We start from the raw sequence: 22,467 nt of genomic DNA, 5'->3' as shown, positions 1-22,467 counted from the left end.
GCACATGCAAGGACAGTAAATGGCAGTGCAGCACAGATTTATGCCACGGGACCTGTACAGTGTATGGCGATGGACATTATATCACATTTGATGGAAAAAGATACACTTTTGATGGAGACTGTGAATACACTCTTGTCAGAGTAAGTACATCTCCCTGATATGATCATAAGAATTCATGTATGATAAGTAAGGAATAACAGAACAACAGACCCTGCTGTTAAACAAAAATATTACATGATATATGGCCTGACACCTAGCAGAGTCTCATCATCACACAAAATGGATAATTTCTGTATGATTCCATGGTCCAAAGTGTCTTATTATTCCACAGCTGTTCTTTGGAAACTCTAAGTTAATGAGACCTAAAAATAAAAATGCACCTTGAAGTCCTCTCACCTCTGTTACAAGGTGCTGACACTGAAGACTCCATCCATAAATGTTATATAAACATCTCAAACAGAAGATGTGTTTCATCACATAAAAGATAGAGTACATTTTTCTTTGTTAAACAGCAATAGTTTTGAACATGATTATAATTAGCCATAGGTAATGTAGCGCATCATCTATACACATCACTGTATATGGGCTGTGCACAAAAAGAATGATAAAGTAGTATTAGTGTATTTATTGATTTATTTATTTTAGTCAGAATTGTTGTCAGAGTCATGCTGTAAGAATATTTATGCACAGCATCTGTTTCAGTCTTATAGTATGAGGTAAGCTTAACTGACTCACACTGTTAATGAAAATGTGCAATTTTTACAACAGAGGTTGAATTTCAGCTCGTGAGATTTTCTTAATATTTTGTCCTCATATTTCAGTGTAATATACAGTTATCTGTTCTCTATGTCTATATCGAGTTATTCTGAGTGAGCTTTGTCTTCCACCATCTTCTTTTGAATTAATACATTGTAAAAAGCTTACTGTAAATAATTTTGGATTGTAAATAAAAAGACAACCTAATATTATATTAGCTAATAATACACAATGTGACTGAATAAGTTAACTTAAATAATTGCAAAGAATAACAACTGAAAGCTTTAAAATGTCTAATTGGCTTATTTAAGCCTATCAATTCATGTACTAAAATCCCACAGTTAACTTGTGTATATTATCACAGGTCAACACAATGACTTCTTCGAGGCCATGCTCATTGTTAGAACAAGATTTCAAAGTCTGACTACATTTCCCTGCTGATATATTAAAGGCCATGTTAATGCCTGGTAAAATATATTATACTTTTGTTTATAGTGTCTTCTACTTTCACCAAGCAACACAAAAGAGAATATTTAAGACAAATGGAAAACCAAAAGCTGAAGTGGAAATGTAAATGTGTTTGGACCCAAATTGATTGAAGGCAGAAAGTGTGCCAGAGAAATTCATGAACAAACACTGACATTTAGATATTTTTGTGATTGCTTTAGGATCACTGTGGCCACAGTAATACCAGTGGCACTTTCAGAGTCATCACGGAAAACATTCCCTGTGGAACAACTGGCACCACCTGCTCCAAAGCCATTAAACTCTTTCTGGGGGTGAGGGTTTCTCTTATCTCTTTTTGATGTTGTATTTTTTGTCCTTTTTAAATGGCTGATAATAGTGTCTCAGGAGAATTGTTGTAATCTTACAACACAATCAACAATTCTCCAGCTTCACCAATAACTTAAGGTTTTTTTTTAATTAACCACCACACCTTGCATTACTTCTATAAAACTCTAGTTCTACCCCATATAGAGCTATAGAATCAACAGCTATCCATAATGCAAACTCATTTTCTTTTTCAGAGTAATGAGCTCTTACTAACAGATGGAAGATATGAAGTTATTCAACGAGGTACAGGAGATGAAATTCCCTACCAGTTCAGTATTATGGGCATTTACATGGTCATTGAAGCTAATAATGGGCTAATTCTGATGTGGGACCAGAAGACAAGTATATTCATTAAGCTTAGTCCTAATTTCAAGGTAAGTATAAATGCATATAAATTAGTGAATAATTCAATCATGAATAATTAAACAGAATGAAGTTACAGAATGAACACAACTATGTTGCACTCTCATGACAGGGTGAGGTCTGTGGTCTGTGCGGAAATTATGACGGCAACACAAACAATGACTTTACCTTGAGAAATCAAGGTGTTGTAAACAATGCACTGGATTTTGGAAACAGTTGGAAAGAGTCTTCCAGCTGCCCTGATGCTAGTCAGATCAAAAATCCATGTACCCTTAATCCCTATCGGCAAGCCTGGGCTCAGAAACAGTGCAGCATCATCATGAATGAAGTCTTTGCGGCCTGTCACACTCATGTATGTTTTCTTGCCAATGAGTCCAATAACATTGGTACTTCTTAATTTTGAGAGAGCACTGCTATTGTTAACTGGATGTATTTTTCCTGTGAAGGTTGACCCTACACCATACTATTCTGCATGCGTGAGTGATGCATGTGCTTGTGATACTGGAGGAGATTGTGAGTGTTTCTGTACAGCTGTAGCTGCTTACGCTGAGGCCTGTAACGAGGATGGAGTGTGTGTTGCTTGGAGGACACCAAAAATCTGCCGTGAGTTGCTCTAAATTTCACCATCTAAAAGCTTTCCAAACTTTAATCAAGAAATTGATTATTACAGAACTGAATTGCTGAACCCTTGGGTTTAAATTTATGCTCATGCAGCACTGTTCTGTGATTACTACAACCCTCCTGATGAGTGTGAGTGGCACTACAAACCTTGTGGAGCGCCGTGTATGAAGACTTGCAGGAATCCTGATGGAGAGTGTTCCAGTCAGATCCCACCACTGGAAGGTATACAAAAAAGTTTTAGATGAAATGTCCCTTCGAGTTTGAACTGTTCTTTTTCTGGAGAAGAATGATTGTGCAACATACATTTTTAATAGAAAAAATGCAAGAATCATATGCACAAGTTTTAATTGAATATGGGTAATTTTGGGAAGCTACGTATCAGCTGTACCACGAGTTGGCCTAGTGGTTAGTATGTCCATCAGGAGATCGTGAGTTCTACTCACGGTCGGGTCATACCAAAGACCATCATAAAAATGATACCTACTGCTGTCTGGCAAGACACACTGCAATGTAGATGTGAGTGGGGAGTCAAACTCTCATGGTTACCAGAGGACTAGCTCCCCACTGTAACCCTAGCTATGTAATAGGCGAGACGCTGAGGGCTACAGAAACGGAGATTGGCGCTGCCCTATGCACCACATGGCATGGGAAGGACTTTGATTTGATTTGACGTATTAGCTGTAGTCAATCATGATCACTAACAGGAAGTTAGGAGGCCTTGGGGTTGGCAGGTTAAAAGACCTTTTTAAACTTTCAGGACCACTAAATTAATCATCCAATTGGGCTGTACATAATATATATTTTTTTACTCTATATGTATAATTTTGACCCTGCGCCAATTTCAGAAAACCCAAATTAATAAAAAAAATAATTGTCAAAAAGAACAGTTAAAAGAAATCTTTTCCAATATTTCTCTGAAATTCTGTGTGCAATGGCCATTGGCAGTTTAATATTTCAGGAATACAACCATATACCTACAGGTCTATAAAGTTAACTTTGTTGACTTGAGTCTAACACATGCTTCTTCAGGTTGTTACCCAGAATGTCCTGATGATCAGCCATATTTTGATGAGGACACAATGAAATGCGTGGAGAAGGAAAGTTGTGGCTGCTATTACAAAGCAAAACATTACAGCAATGGAGATGAGGTCCCAAGCACAGAAAACTGTCAGAAATGGTAAATTTAACTTTATAAATGCAAATTTTTTCACCAATTCACTTTAATTAAAAATAATATGCCTTTTTTTAAAGCTATTGCAGTTCATCAGAAATCAACTGTGAAACAGATGATGATGGTAAGAGTTAATGCTTACAATTTAGCATACTCCAAATATCTATTACCGCGACCCTGCACAGGATAAGCGGTTATGGATAATGGATGGATGGAAATATCTATTATCAAATGAAACTAAAGGTTGAGTGAAATGAATAACTTTACAAATTCGAACTCTGCAGCTTGTACCTGCCTATATGATGGAAAAATATATCATTATGGTGACACAATCTATAATACTACTGATGGATATGGCTACTGCATCACAGCTAAGTGTGGAAAGGATGGAAAAATAGAAAGGACATCATATGGTTGCTCTACAACCCTACCACCAACAATAAGTGTCTTTGACTTCAGCTCAACAACAGGTTAGTATTGGTTCAACCTGTGAAATACCTAATTCTGTAGTCAGTATACAGAAATTTGTCTTGTAGTTCAGAGCTACTTACATTCTAACTAAATACTGTACAAATTACAGTTAATCACCATATTTAATTCCCAAGACATTTTCAGCCTGGTCAGAGATGAGATTCTGAAACAGAGTATTCAGTGACTCATCTGAAAGACAGTAATTAAATACTGGTAAAAGTGATTGGAAAGGGATTTACTTTTAATTCACAGAAAGTGGATAATTTTCACTTTTCACTTAAATGGTATTTGATCGGTATGTATGTTACAGAAAAACACATTTAAAACAAATCAAGCCAAAACAAAGAAGGAAAGAATTCAAAATAAATGTGCGAAACAGTACAGAGCAAAATTAAAATATAAAACGGCTATGTTTATGGCTAAATCATGAAACATAAACAAGAAATTGGGATGAAATCAGGAACCGAAAACAAAATTTCTTGTTGATGTGTGAAACAATATCCTTAATATACATTTTGAAGTCATGAAAATTGTTCTTTGAATTTATGAACTTTATTTGTATTTCATTGTCAACTATGCAATCCATTACTCCAGTGTCATCACAACCAACAACTACAAACGGACCAACATCAACTACATGCCAGCAATCATGTGAATGGTCAGAATGGTTTGACACAACATTCCCAACCCCTGGTCCCAGCGGAGGTGACTCTGAAACATACAAAAATATTAGAGCTGCTGGTTACAGGATCTGTGAGCATCCATCCCAAATTCAGTGCCGTGCAGAAAAGTATCCAAATAAAAGCATAAGTGAACTTGGACAGAATGTGGAATGTAACATTAACATAGGTTTGCTATGCAAAAATGAAGAACAATCGGGTGCATTTCGATTATGTTTGAACTACCAAATCCGGGTTTATTGTTGTGAATTACCAAAAGGGTGTACAACAGCCAGCATACCAGTGACTAAAACAACAATTACAACAAAATCAACAACTAGAACAACAAATACAACACCACCAACAACTACCAAACCAAATACAACACCACCAACAACTATCACACCAACTACAACACCAACAACAACTACCACACCAACAACAACAACAACAACACAACCAAAAACAACAACGCCAACTACAACACCAACCATACCTTGCACGTTTGAGTGCTCTTGGTCTGACTGGATGGACTTTGGCCCTCCTACAACTGGTCCTAATGGTGGTGAAATTGTACCAATGAAGAGGATAAGTGAAAATTATCCTAATGTCTGTTCCACCCCAACAAAAGCTGAATGCAGAGCAAAGCTCTACCCTGGTCTTTTGCTTTCACAGTTGGGTCAGGTAGTGACATGTAATGCCCATGATGGACTAATTTGTCTCAACCAAAATCAGGGTCTTCAACAGCAGTGCTTTGACTATGAAATTAGAATGTATTGTTGTGGAGTTCCAAAAGGGTGCCCAACATCACCACCAACAACAACCACACCAACTACAACACCAACTACACCAACAACAACGCTGACGACAACATCAACAACAATAATGACTAAAACTACAATACCAACTACAACACCACCAATGACAACTACTACAACAACTACAACACCAACAACACCAACACCAACTACAATATCACCAGCAACACCAACAACAATCAAACATTGCACGTTTGAGTGCTCTTGGTCTGACTGGATGGACTTTGGCCCTCCTACAACTGGTCCTAATGGTGGTGAAATTGTTCCAGTGAAGAGGATAAGTGAAAATTATCCTAATGTCTGTTCCACCCCAACAAAAGCTGAATGCAGAGCAAAGCTCTACCCTGGTCTTTTGCTTTCACAGTTGGGTCAGGTAGTGACATGTAATGCCCATGATGGACTAATTTGCCTCAACCAAAATCAGGGTCTTCAACAGCAGTGCTTTGACTATGAAATTAGAGTGTATTGTTGTGGATTTCCAAAAGGGTGTCCAACATCACCACCACCAACAACCACACCAACTACAACACCAACTACACCAACAACAACGCTGACGACAACATCAACAACAATAATGACTAAAACTACAATACCAACTACAACACCACCAATGACAACTACTACAACAACTACAACACCAACAACACCAACACCAACTACAATATCACCAGCAACACCAACAACAATCAAACATTGCACGTTTGAGTGCTCTTGGTCTGACTGGATGGACTTTGGCCCTCCTACAACTGGTCCTAATGGTGGTGAAATTGTTCCAGTGAAGAGAATAAGTGAAAATTATCCTAATGTCTGTTCCACCCCAACAAAAGCTGAATGCAGAGCAAAGCTCTACCCTGGTCTTTTGCTTTCACAGTTGGGTCAGGTAGTGACATGTAATGCCCATGATGGACTAATTTGCCTCAACCAAAATCAGGGTCTTCAACAGCAGTGCTTTGACTATGAAATTAGAGTGTATTGTTGTGGAGTTCCAAAAGGGTGTCCAACATCACCACCACCAACAACCACACCAACTACAACACCAACTACACCAACAACAACGCTGACGACAACATCAACAACAATAATGACTAAAACTACAATACCAACTACAACACCACCAATGACAACTACTACAACAACTACAACACCACCAACAACAACACCAACTACAATATCACCAGCAACACCAACAACAATCAAACATTGCACGTTTGAGTGCTCTTGGTCTGACTGGATGGACTTTGGCCCTCCTACAACTGGTCCTAATGGTGGTGAAATTGTTCCAGTGAAGAGAATAAGTGAAAATTATCCTAATGTCTGTTCCACCCCAACAAAAGCTGAATGCAGAGCAAAGCTCTACCCTGGTCTTTTGCTTTCACAGTTGGGTCAGGTAGTGACATGTAATGCCCATGATGGACTAATTTGCCTCAACCAAAATCAGGGTCCTCAACAGCAGTGCTTTGACTATGAAATTAGAGTGTATTGTTGTGGATTTCCAAAAGGGTGTCCAACATCACCACCACCAACATCCACACCAACTACAACACCAACTACACCAACAACAACGCTGACGACAACATCAACAACAATGACTAAAACTACAATACCAACTACAACACCACCAATGACAACTACTACAACAACTACAACACCACCAACAACAACAACAACTACAATATCACCAGCAACACCAACAACAATCAAGCATTGCACGTTTGAGTGCTCTTGGTCTGACTGGATGGACTTTGGCCCTCCTACAACTGGTCCTAATGGTGGTGAAATTGTTCCAGTGAAGAGGATAAGTGAAAATTATCCTAATGTCTGTTCCACCCCAACAAAAGCTGAATGCAGAGCAAAGCTCTACCCTGGTCTTTTGCTTTCACAGTTGGGTCAGGTAGTGACATGTAATGCCCATGATGGACTAATTTGTCTCAACCAAAATCAGGGTCTTCAACAGCAGTGCTTTGACTATGAAATTAGAGTGTATTGTTGTGGAGTTCCAAAAGGGTGTCCAACATCACCACCACCAACAACCACACCAACTACAACACCAACTAAACCAACAACAACGCTGACGACAACATCAACAACAATAATGACTAAAACTACAATACCAACTACAACACCACCAATGACAACTACTACAACAACTACAACACCAACAACAACAACAACAACAACAACTACAATATCACCAACAACACCAACAACAATCAAACATTGCACGTTTGAGTGCTCTTGGTCTGACTGGATGGACTTTGGCCCTCCTACAACTGGTCCTAATGGTGGTGAAATTGTTCCAGTGAAGAGAATAAGTGAAAATTATCCTAATGTCTGTTCCACCCCAACAAAAGCTGAATGCAGAGCAAAGCTCTACCCTGGTCTTTTGCTTTCACAGTTGGGTCAGCTAGTGACATGTAATGCCCATGATGGACTAATTTGCCTCAACCAAAATCAGGGTCCTCAACAGCAGTGCTTTGACTATGAAATTAGAGTGTATTGTTGTGGATTTCCAAAAGGGTGTCCAACATCACCACCACCAACATCCACACCAACTACAACACCAACTACATCAACAACAACGCTGACGACAACATCAACAACAATAATAACTAAAACTACAATACCAACTACAACACCACCAATGACAACTACTACAACAACTACAACACCACCAACAACAACAACAACTACAATATCACCAGCAACACCAACAACAATCAAGCATTGCATGTTTGAGTGCTCTTGGTCTGACTGGATGGACTTTGGCCCTCCTACAACTGGTCCTAATGGTGGTGAAATTGTTCCAGTGAAGAGGATAAGTGAAAATTATCCTAATGTCTGTTCCACCCCAACAAAAGTTGAATGCAGATCAAAACTCTATCCTGATCTTTCCCTTTCACAGTTGGGTCAGGTAGTGACATGTAATCGCCAAGATGGACTAATTTGTCTCAACCAAAATCAGGGTCTTCAACAGCAGTGCTTTGACTATGAAATTAGAGTGTATTGTTGTGGATTTCCAAAAGGGTGTCCAACATCACCACCACCAACAACCACACCAACTACAACACTACCTACACCAACAACAACGCTGACGACAACATCAACAACAATAATGACTAAAACTACAATACCAACTACAACACCACCAATGACAACTACTACAACAACTACAACACCAACAACAACAACTACAATATCACCAGCAACACCAACAACAATCAAGCATTGCACGTTTGAGTGCTCTTGGTCTGACTGGATGGACTTTGGCCCTCCTACAACTGGTCCTAATGGTGGTGAAATTGTTCCAGTGAAGAGGATAAGTGAAAATTATCCTAATGTCTGTTCCACCCCAACAAAAGCTGAATGCAGAGCAAAGCTCTACCCTGGTCTTTTGCTTTCACAGTTGGGTCAGGTAGTGACATGTAATGCCCATGATGGACTAATTTGCCTCAACCAAAATCAGGGTCCTCAACAGCAGTGCTTTGACTATGAAATTAGAGTGTATTGCTGTGGATTTCCAAAAGGGTGTCCAACATCACCACCACCAACAACCACACCAACTACAACACCAACTACACCAACAACAACGCTGACGACAACATCAACAACAATAATGACTAAAACTACAATACCAACTACAACACCACCAATGACAACTACTACAACAACTACAACACCACCACCAACAACAACAACTACAATATCACCAGCAACACCAACAACAATCAAACATTGCACGTTTGAGTGCTCTTGGTCTGACTGGATGGACTTTGGCCCTCCTACAACTGGTCCTAATGGTGGTGAAATTGTTCCAGTGAAGAGGATAAGTGAAAATTATCCTAATGTCTGTTCCACCCCAACAAAAGCTGAATGCAGAGCAAAGCTCTACCCTGGTCTTTTGCTTTCACAGTTGGGTCAGGAAGTGACATGTAATGCCCATGATGGACTAATTTGCCTCAACCAAAATCAGGGTCTTCAACAGCAGTGCTTTGACTATGAAATTAGAGTGTATTGTTGTGGAGTTCCAAAAGGGTGTCCAACATCACCACCACCAACAACCACACCAACTACAACACCAACTACCCCAACAACAACGCTGACGACAACATCAACAACAATAATAACTAAAACTACAATACCAACTACAACACCACCAGTGACAACTACTGCAACAACTACAACACCACCAACAACAACATCAACTACAATATCACCAGCAACGCCAACAACAATCAAACATTGCACGTTTGAGTGCTCTTGGTCTGACTGGATGGACTTTGGCCCTCCTACAACTGGTCCTAATGGTGGTGAAATTGTTCCAGTGAAGAGGATAAGTGAAAATTATCCTAATGTCTGTTCCACCCCAACAAAAGCTGAATGCAGAGCAAAGCTCTACCCTGGTCTTTTGCTTTCACAGTTGGGTCAGGTAGTGACATGTAATGCCCATGATGGACTAATTTGCCTCAACCAAAATCAGGGTCCTCAACATCAGTGCTTTGACTATGAAATTAGAGTGTATTGTTGTGGATTTCCAAAAGGGTGTCCAACATCACCACCACCAACAACCACACCAACTACAACACCAACTACACCAACAACAACGCTGACGACAACATCAACAACAATAATGACTAAAACTACAATACCAACTACAACACCACCAATGACAACTACTACAACAACTACAACACCACCAACAACAACAACAACTACAATATCACCAGCAACACCAACAACAATCAAACATTGCACGTTTGAGTGCTCTTGGTCTGACTGGATGGACTTTGGCCCTCCTACAACTGGTCCTAATGGTGGTGAAATTGTTCCAGTGAAGAGGATAAGTGAAAATTATCCTAATGTCTGTTCCACCCCAACAAAAGCTGAATGCAGAGCAAAGCTCTACCCTGGTCTTTTGCTTTCACAGTTGGGTCAGGTAGTGACATGTAATCACCAAGATGGACTAATTTGTCTCAACCAAAATCAGGGTCTTCAACAGCAGTGCTTTGACTATGAAATTAGGCTGTATTGTTGTGGATTTCCAAAAGGGTGTCCAACACCTACAACACCACCTGCAACATCACCAACAACGACTCCAAGATCAACTACACCACTAACTACAGCAACAACGCCTAAAACTGCAACAACAGCATCTCCAACATTTCCTGTCATAACTGCCTCCACATCAAAACCTGTTACAGCCCATCAGTGTCATTGCATTCTTAATGGAACTCCAATCCCACCAGGTATCTCATTAAACCTTTAATTTTATTTTTCACCTACATTATAAAAAAAAGTCTGTTTCAATTTCCTCATTTGTATTTTGCCATAAACCTTTTTCATATACCTGCTACATCCAGGTGTGCAGATTTACAATGTCAGTGACCTTGATGGATGGTGCTATGTTGCAACTTGCAATCAGACAGAGAACAATAAATGTGAAGTTCATAAACATAATTATTCCTGTCATTCAACTACACAAGCACCAACCACAAACCACATACGACCCTGTGACAAGCCACCTCTCAAGGTAATTCAGAGAAATTATCCTCCTTCCCTCCCTTTCCATTTTTATTTCAACAAATCATTTAATTACTTTTTACAATGTTCTAATAGAGCTTTAACTTTGCTTCTAATGCCTTATTTCTCCAATATTTATTTTTAGATTATATTAAACATTAAATCATTATTATATTAAATATTTGACTCACAATTTTCACCATGTAAAACATATGTTTCATATTGTTAATGGTTCAAGTCATATTAACACTATGTAATCCACAAAAGCGTTTAAGACTAACTTGTAATAATCTACTCTCATGATGCACTTTAAACACATTTTATAATGAAACATTCTCATTTACTGCTCTTAATTTTCCTTATAAATTATCCAAATAGGTTTTGTATTATTATTATTGGTGCAAATTTAGTATTTAAAATGTGAAATTGGTCAAGCATCACCTGCTATTTCTGCTCAAATTTATTTCTTCTCTTTGGATAGACAATGAATTCAGAACATTATGATTTATGTCTTCTTATTGTCTCCAAGCTTTAACATATTTGCAAGTCTAATCATCATTTATTTTCAGCATGGAGAGACCATACCAGATGGAAAATGCTCCAATATTACATGCAACAATGGAATAATCATACATGAGCATATGAAATGTGAGGATACACCTGTGCCTGTTTGTGTAAACAAACTCCCACCACAGAAAGTCACTGATGAGTCTGGGTGTTGTTCCAAATATGAATGCCAGTGTGAGTAAACTGTGCTGTTTACCTTTTTCATTTACTGCACGTCATTTTATATCATAACTCTTCTCAACAGCATTAATAATATATTAGTTATGTTGTACCTTCTTCAGGTATATGCAGTGGCTTTGGAGACCCACATTACATCACTTTTGATGGAACATACTACCCATTTCAAGGAAATTGCTCCTATGTCCTTGTCAAAGAGATAAATCCAAAATACAACTTCAGTGTCATTATTGACAATGTCTACTGTGACTCTGAAGATGGTCTCTCCTGTCCTAAATCACTAACAGTGTACTACAAATCCTTTGAAATTTTCATGACACAGAAGATTGCTAATGGAACTGTCATAAATCTGGTAACTAATATAATAATTTCTATAGTTCTATAGCATTGATTTACTAAATAAATCAACTCTAAACATGCATCTAAATAAAACATACAGTGGGGCAATAAAGTATTTAGTCAGTCACCAATTGTGCAAGTTCTCCCACTTAAAAAGATGAGAGAGGCCTGTAATTTTCATCATAGGTATACCTCAACTATGAGAGACAGAATGAGAAAAAAAATCCAGAAAATCACATTGTCTGATTTTTAAAGAATTTATTTGCAAATTATGGTGGAAAATAAGTATTTGGTCAATAACAAAAGTTCATCTCAGTACTTTGTTATATACCCTTTGTTGGCAATGACAGAGGTCAAACGTTTTCTGTAAGTCTTCACAAGGTTTTCACACACTGTTGCTAGTATTTTGGCCCATTCCTCCATGCAGATCTCCTCTAGAGCAGTGATGTTTTGGGGCTGTCGCTGGGCAACACGGACTTTCAACTCCCTCCAAAGATTTTCTATGGGGTTGAGATCTGGAGACTGGCTAGGCCACTCCAGGACCTTGAAATGCTTCTTACGAAGCCACTCCTTCGTTACCTGGGCAGTGTGTTTGGTAGTCTGGCTAACGCGACTGCAAAGCTCTACGAGCTATTGGTCTGGCCAAGATATTAAGCCCAACCGTTTCCTAAAGTGCGTGGTTGACCCACCTCCCTGAAATGCCTCAGTTTGCTACTGGTCGAAGCCAGAAAAGGCTGTGACGAAGCTTAAACCAATCACATCACTCTTTCCTCTGATGTATGCGACGCGACGGGGCTAACTGGTAGATTAAACCATAGACATCCTATTATTAAACTCTTACTGAAGCCGGTCGGGAGCAAGGCGAAAATGTCCTTCCTCTCAATAAATACCTCCAGGGCTGCTCTTTGCTCCGTTTTCAATGAGAACTTCCCATTGAATGCTTTCAATACAGCATTCGTGAATGAAGCGCTTCCGGCATAGATTCTGTAAACAATCTATGGCTTCCGGTTGCAGTTCTACTATGTCAGTGCCTTGAACACGCCTCTACCCAGGGCCGTTGGAGATGCTCAAAGTTGATTGGTTCCTGATTTTTCGGGAGCTTGGAAGAGCTGTAGATAGCTTGCCTGGCCAGACTAAGCTCGCAATAGGCCCTCGTGTTGCGTCACGCTTAGGATGGGTGGGCCCAGGCTATGTGTTTGGGATCATTGTCATGCTGAAAGACCCAGCCACGTTTTATCTTCAATGCCCTTGCTAATGGAAGGAGGTTTTCACTCAAAATCTCATGATACATGGCCCCGTTCATTCTTTCCTTTACACAGATCAGTCGTCCTGGTCCCTTTGCAGAAAAGCAGCCCCAAAGCATGATGTTTCCACCCCCATGCTTCACAGTAGGTATGGTGTTCTTTGGATGCAACTCAGCATTCTTTCTCCTCCAAACACGACAAGTTGAGTTTTTACCAAAAAGTTCTATTTTGGTTTCATCTGACCATATGACATTCTCCCAATCCTCTTCTGGATCATCCAAATGCTCTCTAGCAAACTTCAGACGGGCCTGGACATGTACTGGCTTAAGCAGGGGGACACGTCTGGCACTGCAGGATTTGAGTCCCTGGCAGCGTAGTGTGTTACTGATGGTAGCCTTTGTTACTTTGGTCCCAGTTCTCTGCAGGTCATTCACTAGGTCCCCCCATGTGGTTCTGGGATTTTTGCTCACCGTTCTTGTTATCATTTTGACCCCACGGGGTGAGCTCTTGCATGGAGCCCCAGATCGAGGGAGATTATCAGTGGTCTTGTATGTCTTCCATTTTCTAATAATTGCTCCCACAGTTGATTTCTTCACACCAAGCTGCTTACCTATTGCAGATTCAGTCGTCCCAGCCTGGTGCAGGTCTACAATTTTGTTTCTGGTGTCCTCTGACAGCTCTTTGGTCTTGGCCATAGTGGAGTTTGGAGTGTGACTGTTTGAGGTTGTGGACAGGTGTTTTTTATACTGATAATGAGTTCAAACAGGTGCCATTAATACAGGTAACAAGTGGAGGACAGAGGAGCCTCTTAAAGAAGGTGTTACAGGTCTGTGAGAGCCAGAAATCTTGCTTGTTTGTAGGTGACCAAATACTTAATTTACAGAGGAATTTATCAATTACTTCATTAAAAATCCTACAATGTGATTTCCTGGATTCTTCCCCCCATTCTGTCTCTCATAGTTGAAGTGTACCTATGATGAAAATTACAGGCCTCTCTCATCTTTTTAAGTAGGAGAACTTGCACAATTGGTGGCTGACTAAATATTTTTTTTGCCCCACTGTAGATTTAGGATTAAAAGCATATTCAGAAATTGCACAATGAAACAACCAATATGACCATTTTGGAGAGACTGTCTTAATGCTGTGTAATCAAACACTAGGCAAAGCTCAGTTCAGACAGTATTTTCCTAACTTTAGTTCCATCAGTACCTGTGTTTGTCAAATATGTCACGCTTTGCACCTCAACAGTACTGGGGGGTGGCGTGGGGGACCAGCATGCCAAACTAATGATTATAGCTATGCTTAGAGGTCTTTAGTAATGGAAATGTGCTATGGCTAAACCTGGGAAAAACAGATCTTATTTTTGAACAGATTGACATCAACCACAAACGAGTCTCTCTACCATATGAGAACGAGTACTTCCGAGTTACAGACAATGGTATTGAATCACTTGTGGTTATACCAGCAATTGATGCACAGGTCACCTTCACTGGCATGATGTTTTTCATCAACCTCCCATGGCAAAAGTTCCATGGAAACACTGAAGGACAGTGTGGTAAGTTCATATTCTAATTGCTAAATATAATGCTTAAAGGTGAAATATGCAGATTAATTGTGCCTGATCTTTTGTTTCCATACAGTCCGACATGGAAACTTTTCTGAGCAAACATTCTGCACACATTCTGTGACCATTCATAAATGACAATAATGATTTTATTTGAGAATAAACCATTTTAAAGTCTTTAACTACAGTATATTCTATATTTTAAAATTCATTTAAGTAATGGAAAACCTCTAGTACTAGTAGACAAGTCAAACTAATGTATTAGTGAACGTAATGATAGATAGATACAGTGGTGCTTGAAAGTTTGTGAACCCTTTAGAATTTTCTATATTTCTGCATAAATATGACCTAAAACATCATCAGATTTTCACACAAGTCCTAAAAGTACATAAAGAGAACCCAGTTAAACAAATGAGACAAAAATATTATACTTGCTCATTTATTTATTGAGGAAAATGATCCAATATTACATTTCTGTGAGTGGCAAAAGTATGTGAGCTTCTAGGATTAGCAGTTAATTTGAAGGTGAAATTAGAGTCAGGTATTTTCAATCAATGGGATGACAATCAGGTGTGAGTGGGCACCCTGTTTTATTTAATGAACAGGGATCTATCAAAGTCTGGTCTTCACAGCACATGTTTGTGGAAGTGTATCATGGCACGAACAAAGGAGATTTCTGAGGACCTCAGAAAAAGCATTGTTGATGCTCCTCAGGCTGGAAAAGGTTACAAAACCATCTCTAAAGAGTTTGGATTCCACCAATCCACAGTCAGACAGATTGTGTACAAATGGAGGAAATTCAAGACCATTGTTACCCTCCCCAGGAGTGGTTGACCAACAAAGATCATTCCAAAAGTAAGGCGTGTAATAGTCAGCGAGGTCACAAAGGACCCCAGGGTAACTTCTAAGCAACTGAAGGCCTCTCTCACATTGGCTAATGTTAATGTTCATGAGTCCACCATCAGGAGAACACTGAACAACAATGGTGTGCATGGCAGGGTTGCAAGGAGAAAGCCTCTGCTCTCCAAAAAGAACACTGCTGCTCATCTGCAGTTTGCTAAAGATCTCGTGGACAAGCCAGAAGGCTATTGGAAAAATGTTTTGTGGACGGATGAGACCAAAATAGAATTTTTTGGTTTAAATGAGAAGCATTATGTTTGGAGAAAGGAAAACACTGCATTCCAGCATAAGAACCTTATTTCATCTGTGAAACATGGTGGTGGTAGTTTCATGGTTTGGGCCTGTTTTGCTGCATCTGGGCCAGGATGGCTTGCCATCATTGATTCTGAATTATACCAGCGAATTCTAAAGGAAAATGTCAGGACATCTGTCCATGAACTGCATCTCAAGAGAAGGTGGGCCATGCAGCAAGACAATGACCCTAAGCACACAAGTCATTCTACCAAAGAATGGTTAAAGAAGAATAAAGTTAATGTTTTGGAATGGCCAAGTCAAAGTCCTGACCTTAATCCAATGGAAATGTTGTGGAAGGACCTGAAGCGAGCAGTTCATGTGAGGAAACCCACCAACATCCCAGAGTTGAAGCTGTTCTGTAAGGAGGAATGGGCTAAAATTCCTCCAAGCCGGTGTGCAGGACTGATCAACAGTTTTCGGTCATATTTATGCAGAAAAATAGAAAATTCTAAAGGGTTCACAAACTTTCAAGCACCACTGTAGATGACTATTATTCCACAAAATTGAGTCATACATGAGCTGATATGCGACGAGGCGCATAGCACTGAGTTGTCTCTAAGCCATGTACGACAAGATTGAGTGGAATAACTGTTTTATTCTATCCACATTCACTGGATTTTGAGAAGCAGAGCATTTTTAATTTTTGCAAATTCAATAAATAAAATCTTTATACAAAATGTCTGACAAAATCATTTCCACTTAGAATGTAAACAAACCGGTGAAACAACAATAGTAATTTGTGAAAAAATGTTATCATAATAATTCTTGAAAAATAAAAAAAAGATAGTATTCGATGGTAAGAACATTTAATTCCATATTTTGTTGCTTTTTTTGTATTTTTTGGGGTTTTCTTCTTCTTTAGGGTTTTTTTGGTGGTTGGCAAACCAACTTAAAGGTGTATTACCGCCACCGACTGGGCTGGAGTGTGGAACAGGAGATATTGGGGGGGACAGGACTATATTCTTTTAGCTATTTCTGTTTCTTTAAAATACTTGACAACAATTTTTGCAGTTTTGTTTTCATGTAGAGTTTTTATTTCATCCTCAGTTGGTTCAGCAACATGCTCCACCATTTTGTTTTTCTCTACTCATGGTGAGCTGATTGGCTACTCTACTACTAGCCTATCAGAGTGCACAATTGCTCATATCCAGTGAATGTGGATAGACTAAATTGATATATATGTTGGTATATACAGTAGATGTACTGTATAATCATATATATAAAATGCAACAAGCAAATATGTAGGGATAAATAGGTGTTTAAAAATAAAATCCCCACAAAGGGCATTCAAATTAAGAATTAAGAATTCAAGCTGCAGAGGAATACTACTGAGATCAAGAGAAGAACAGGTTAAAATAGTAAGTCAGTAAGTAACAACTAAAACTAATGATAACTTTGTTATGAAATTGATATCAAATAAAGTGAGAGTGTTAAGCGCTGTTGTGAATTATTCATGTAATTTTTTCTAATAAAGCTGCTTTTTATCCATCTTTAGGAACATGCAGTAATAACCAGACAGAGGATTGTCGCCTACCAAATGGCACCATTATTTCCTCCTGTGCAGCAATGGCTCCATATTGGAATGTCAGTAGTAATGACAGTGTCTGTCCACACACTGTACCACCACCAGTTCCATGCACCCATGCTCCAATCTGTCAAAATATTAGCAAGTAAGTACATTTTGCCTCTTTTCAACATTATCTAACTACCCTAAGTGTTTAATAACAAAAAGACATGATTGCCTGAATTTACATGCTTTATTCTAACCTGGATCTTTTTAAAAGGCTCTTTAAGGAATGCCATGAGCTTGTCCCATACAAGTATTATGAGGAAGCCTGCAACTATGATGTGTGCCACATGAACAACCAGACCATCGGTTGTTCCAGTTTGCAGGCGTATGCTGAACAGTGTGCTCTGGCAGGAAGCTGCATCGACTGGAGGCCAGCCACGAATGGCGTGTGTGGTAAGTGGAATTAAAGTGACATAACAATTAATGACATACGGTATCTGCTAATAGCAGTTACAAATATTTGTATCCCCTGTGTGTAGATTTCAAGTGTAATAAGCCCAAAGTGTACAAAGCTTGTGGACCTCAGATTCCACCAACTTGTGATTTAAGGTAAAGTGCCATCTAACACACAGGAACAAAACAATGCTTTATTATTGTTTTTTTTTAATTATTACAAAAATTATATGACAGTGATATTTTATTGTTTGCCTTTACAGATTTAATACCAAATTTATCAGTACACCCAGTGCATTTAGTGCTTTGGAAAGTATGCTGTGGGAAGGCTGCTACTGTCCAGAAGGCATGATAGAGTTGAGTCCAGATTCAAATGTGTGTGTTAACAAATGTCATATCGGTAAGTCTTCAATTTTATGACTAAAGTTGAAGCTCCAGACAGGTGATACATTAAAGTTAAAATTGGTTCTATTGTATTGTTTTCTCTGTTATATGACTGTAATTTCTATCCTGATGGGAGTGGTCTCTACTGGGATAACCCCGCCCCATCCACATAAAATAAAGGCTCACTGAATAATTTGATGAATATGAAAATAACACAATTCAGATACTGTGGCCATCACGGTCACCAGATCTGAATGTTAGACAGCACTCTTCACTAGCATCAACAAAACACCAATAGAGGGAAACATTTTTGAAAGCGTGGGGTTCATCCACTCAGCACAGTTCCTGAATTGTACAATCTATGCCAAGGTGCATTGAAGCTGTTCTGGTGGTTCATGGCATAGGGGCTCAACAATTTATGAAGATACATTATGTTGGCTTTTCCTTTAATTTGTCATCTGTCTGTAGATCTACTGTGTATCTAGTTAAATAGAGAGTATTGGCTTAGATAGTAATTGTATTTATTTTATCTTCAAATAAGGATGCAAGTACCATGGACAAGTGAAAAAGGTAAAAGACAACAAATTCAAATGTTATATTTTAGCCAATTGACAAATAATTGAATTTGTTCCTTGAAAGTCTTACCATAATTACGTGCAACACCTAATTCCCTTAAGGTCAAAGAGTGATTAAAAAAAAAATAACAAGCACTTTACTAATTCCTTTAAGGTCAATGAGACTTGGGTCTCAGGTTGTTTGAGCTGCACGTGTGAAGAGAGTCTGACAGTGAGCTGTATGCGTTTGCCATGTCCTACACATGAGCCTGTTAACTGTGATGCAAATTTAGGACAGATGAAGGTCCAAAAGACTGTGGATTGCTGCCAGTATGACATCTGTGGTGAGTTTGAATATTTTAATCACTTATATTTTAACGTATTTCATACCAAAACTCACCTGAAAGAAACACATGCAAAATCTAAAATACAGACTAAAAGACAGTGTGACATTTACATTACAAAGACTGTGTAATGCAGAAATATGCAACATCTTGTATCACACAAGTGCTTTTCTAGTTGCAGCTCATCAATGATATTATAATCTTCAAAGGCTGTTATTATACACATCATTTACATGCTTGAATTATATTATATTTTTCCATAGTGTGTAATGTCAGTCTTTGTCCTGAGAAGATAACTTGCCCTCTTGGATTCAGTCTAAATTATGAACCAAAAGGCTGCTGTTTAAATTACACCTGTGGTGAGTGCAAATTTAAAAAAAAAAAAGTATTTTCCCCCATAGAAATGTTTCATACAGTTAGAAATAATGCAATAAAAATCTGTTCTTTCTCTTTTCACAGTGCCTGAACATGTCTGTGTATTTAATGGCACAGTATATAAGGTAAGAAAACTGAGAACATGATCAATGTATGAAATAAATTATGTAAAATTTAGAAGAACATGACATGTACAGATTCATTATACACAAAATTGTACAAAAGGAACAGATTCCCAGTGAAGGTAAATACATATTGAGACGCCAATGTATTTGTTATTTAATATAAGTCCAACACATGTATCCACTTCAAATTTATAGACGTTATGTGTTTTGATTTTGTACATAGAAATATGAACAAAGTGCTGCAAAAAAAGTTCTCTTGCTAACTGCATCTGGTGCAATAATAAAAGATGCGGCCACTGGATGGGATGATTTCACACAAGTAGCAATCATGGTGAATGTGAAGGGGCTTCTGAAAGTTCTTAGAACAACATTGTAAATAACACTCGAATGTAAATGTTAGAGTCATACTGATGATCTTAAACATCCCTGTCAGAACAACAGGTTCAATAATAAGTTGAAAGTTCATGGAACCATAAATAAATGTTCCCTAGGTCAGGTGAACCACACAGATTTCACACCGCACTCTCAGACTAATGATAAGAAAGGGAACAGAGAAACCAACAATCACTTGAAAAAAGTTGCAGGATGACCTGAAAACAGCAAGATCAACATTTACACAGAGAACAATATAAAATCTACTGCACCACAATCATCTCCATTCCTACACCACATGCAAAACTCCTCTGCTAAAGAAAAAAAAGCATGGAGATCTGTATCTAAAAGCATTTGGACAAACCACAACTCCTTTAGAGCAATATATCCTGGTCAGACGAAACAAACATAGAGCCCTTTGTTGATGATTCAGCTTGTCATTTTTGAAGAAAGAAGGGCTGTGGGTATGATCCCAAAAACACTATATCCACAGTGAAACACAGAGGGGAGAGCGTCATGATATGGTGGGATTACATATCATTGAAGGAAATATGAATGGAGTGATGTACCAGGACAGTTTAGAGAAGAATTTAATCTCATTGGTCAAGAAACTGAATCTGTATGGAAGATGAACATTTCAACAAGACATTATCCCCAATAATACAGCCACGATAACTCAAGAAGGCCTTGCATGGTCCGGCCAATCTCCTGACTTAAACCCTGTGTCAGATATGCAACAGTAGATGGATGTAAATGCAGGAAGAGTTTTATTTTACAGGTGTGCAATACTGATTACAAAAAACAAAACAAAACATGAAAACAGCTCAGCGTAACAAAAACAAACTAAACCAAAAGCAAACAGAAAACAGTGATTTAACCAGAGACTTAAACATGGCTAGAAACAAATGTGACAATTGTGATAAGGATAATACTTCACAAAGTCACTGCATAAACAGTGTCCTTATATCAGTGTGCTGATTGTGCTCCAAATCAGAAACAGGTGTGTCCACTGATCAAACATCCCAAAGCATGCACAATGCACTTCATCTACGTGGACATGCATGACTGCTTGAGCTGCGCCAGGCTCGAGTGTGTGAAGGCATGACAGAACCCCTCCCCAAAGAGCTCCCTCTGGGAGCTGAAATCCTATGAGAGCATGAGTAGGAGGATGGTTGGGGGTTCAGGCATAGACATGGGTTTGGGTGTGGACTCAGACACGGATTCAGTCCTAGATGTGAGATCAGACATAGGCCTGGATATGGGCTCAGGCATGGACGTGAGTGCCAGACTAGACATGGACATGTGCTCAGAAATAGACATGGAGCTGGACTCTGACTCTGGACTAGACATGGACTTGTGTTCCAGAGTAGACATGGGTTTGGGATTGGACCCTGCACTGTATATGGATTCAGGCATAGATATGGTTTCAGGCATGACTCTACACTTGAGCATGGGCATGGATCCTGGCCTCAGCATGGGCATGAATTTGAACATGGGCATTGAAACAGGTATGGGCATGGACTCAGGCATGACGCTGGGCTTGAGCATGGGCATGGACCCTGGTGTCAGCATGGGCATGAAGTCGAACATGGGCATGGATTCAGGCATGGACAAGGACTCAGGCATGACGCTGGGCTTGAGCATGGGCATGGACCCTGGCGTGGGCATGGACTCGGGCATGGACTCATGTCTTAGACTCTGACCTTGGCATGGGTACCAGCATTAACATGGGCATGGACTTGGACATGGGCTTGGATCTTGGCATGGTCCCCGGAGTTATGATGACCTCCCTTAAGCTCGGTGGACAGAGCGAAGCGCTTGTCCTCCCTGAAGCCCTGCAGTGGAGCTAAGCGCTCATCCTCTCTGAAGCCTTGTGGCAGAGCAAAGAGCTCATCCTCCCTGAAGTACAAATTACGAAAACAAAACATGAGGCAAGGTCAGAGTAAGAAAAACATAAAAATGTTTGTCTATAAACAAATGTGACAATCGTGATAGGGATAATACTTTGCAAAGTCACTGAGTCAGTGTCCTTATATGAGCATGCATTGATTGCAT

The 22,467-nt window shown here is 39.2% G+C and overlaps 1 protein-coding gene across 1 annotated transcript in view; it reads left to right on the top strand.

Annotated features, from left to right (window-relative positions):
• LOC132899076 (mucin-5AC-like) overlaps window positions 1-21,517 on the top strand; it is a 39,749-nt gene extending 18,232 nt beyond the window's left edge. The window contains exons 20-33 of the mRNA XM_060940713.1: window positions 2-140; window positions 1,425-1,535; window positions 1,785-1,964; window positions 2,066-2,305; window positions 2,400-2,556; window positions 2,668-2,796; window positions 3,604-3,751; window positions 3,826-3,869; window positions 4,030-4,215; window positions 17,791-17,879; window positions 18,117-18,258; window positions 18,345-18,414; window positions 18,522-18,633; window positions 21,407-21,517. Of these exons, the coding sequence (XP_060796696.1) occupies window positions 2-140; window positions 1,425-1,535; window positions 1,785-1,964; window positions 2,066-2,305; window positions 2,400-2,556; window positions 2,668-2,796; window positions 3,604-3,751; window positions 3,826-3,869; window positions 4,030-4,215; window positions 17,791-17,879; window positions 18,117-18,258; window positions 18,345-18,414; window positions 18,522-18,633; window positions 21,407-21,517 (1,858 nt within the window). The remainder of the gene's footprint in view (window position 1; window positions 141-1,424; window positions 1,536-1,784; window positions 1,965-2,065; window positions 2,306-2,399; window positions 2,557-2,667; window positions 2,797-3,603; window positions 3,752-3,825; window positions 3,870-4,029; window positions 4,216-17,790; window positions 17,880-18,116; window positions 18,259-18,344; window positions 18,415-18,521; window positions 18,634-21,406) is intronic.
• The last annotated feature ends 950 nt before the right edge of the window (window positions 21,518-22,467 follow it).

This window comes from Neoarius graeffei, chromosome 15 (genome assembly GCF_027579695.1).
Source record: "Neoarius graeffei isolate fNeoGra1 chromosome 15, fNeoGra1.pri, whole genome shotgun sequence".
NCBI lineage: Eukaryota > Metazoa > Chordata > Actinopteri > Siluriformes > Ariidae > Neoarius > Neoarius graeffei.
The sequence above is the reverse complement of the archived record's forward strand: the minus strand, read 5'-3'. Positions and strand labels throughout refer to the sequence as shown.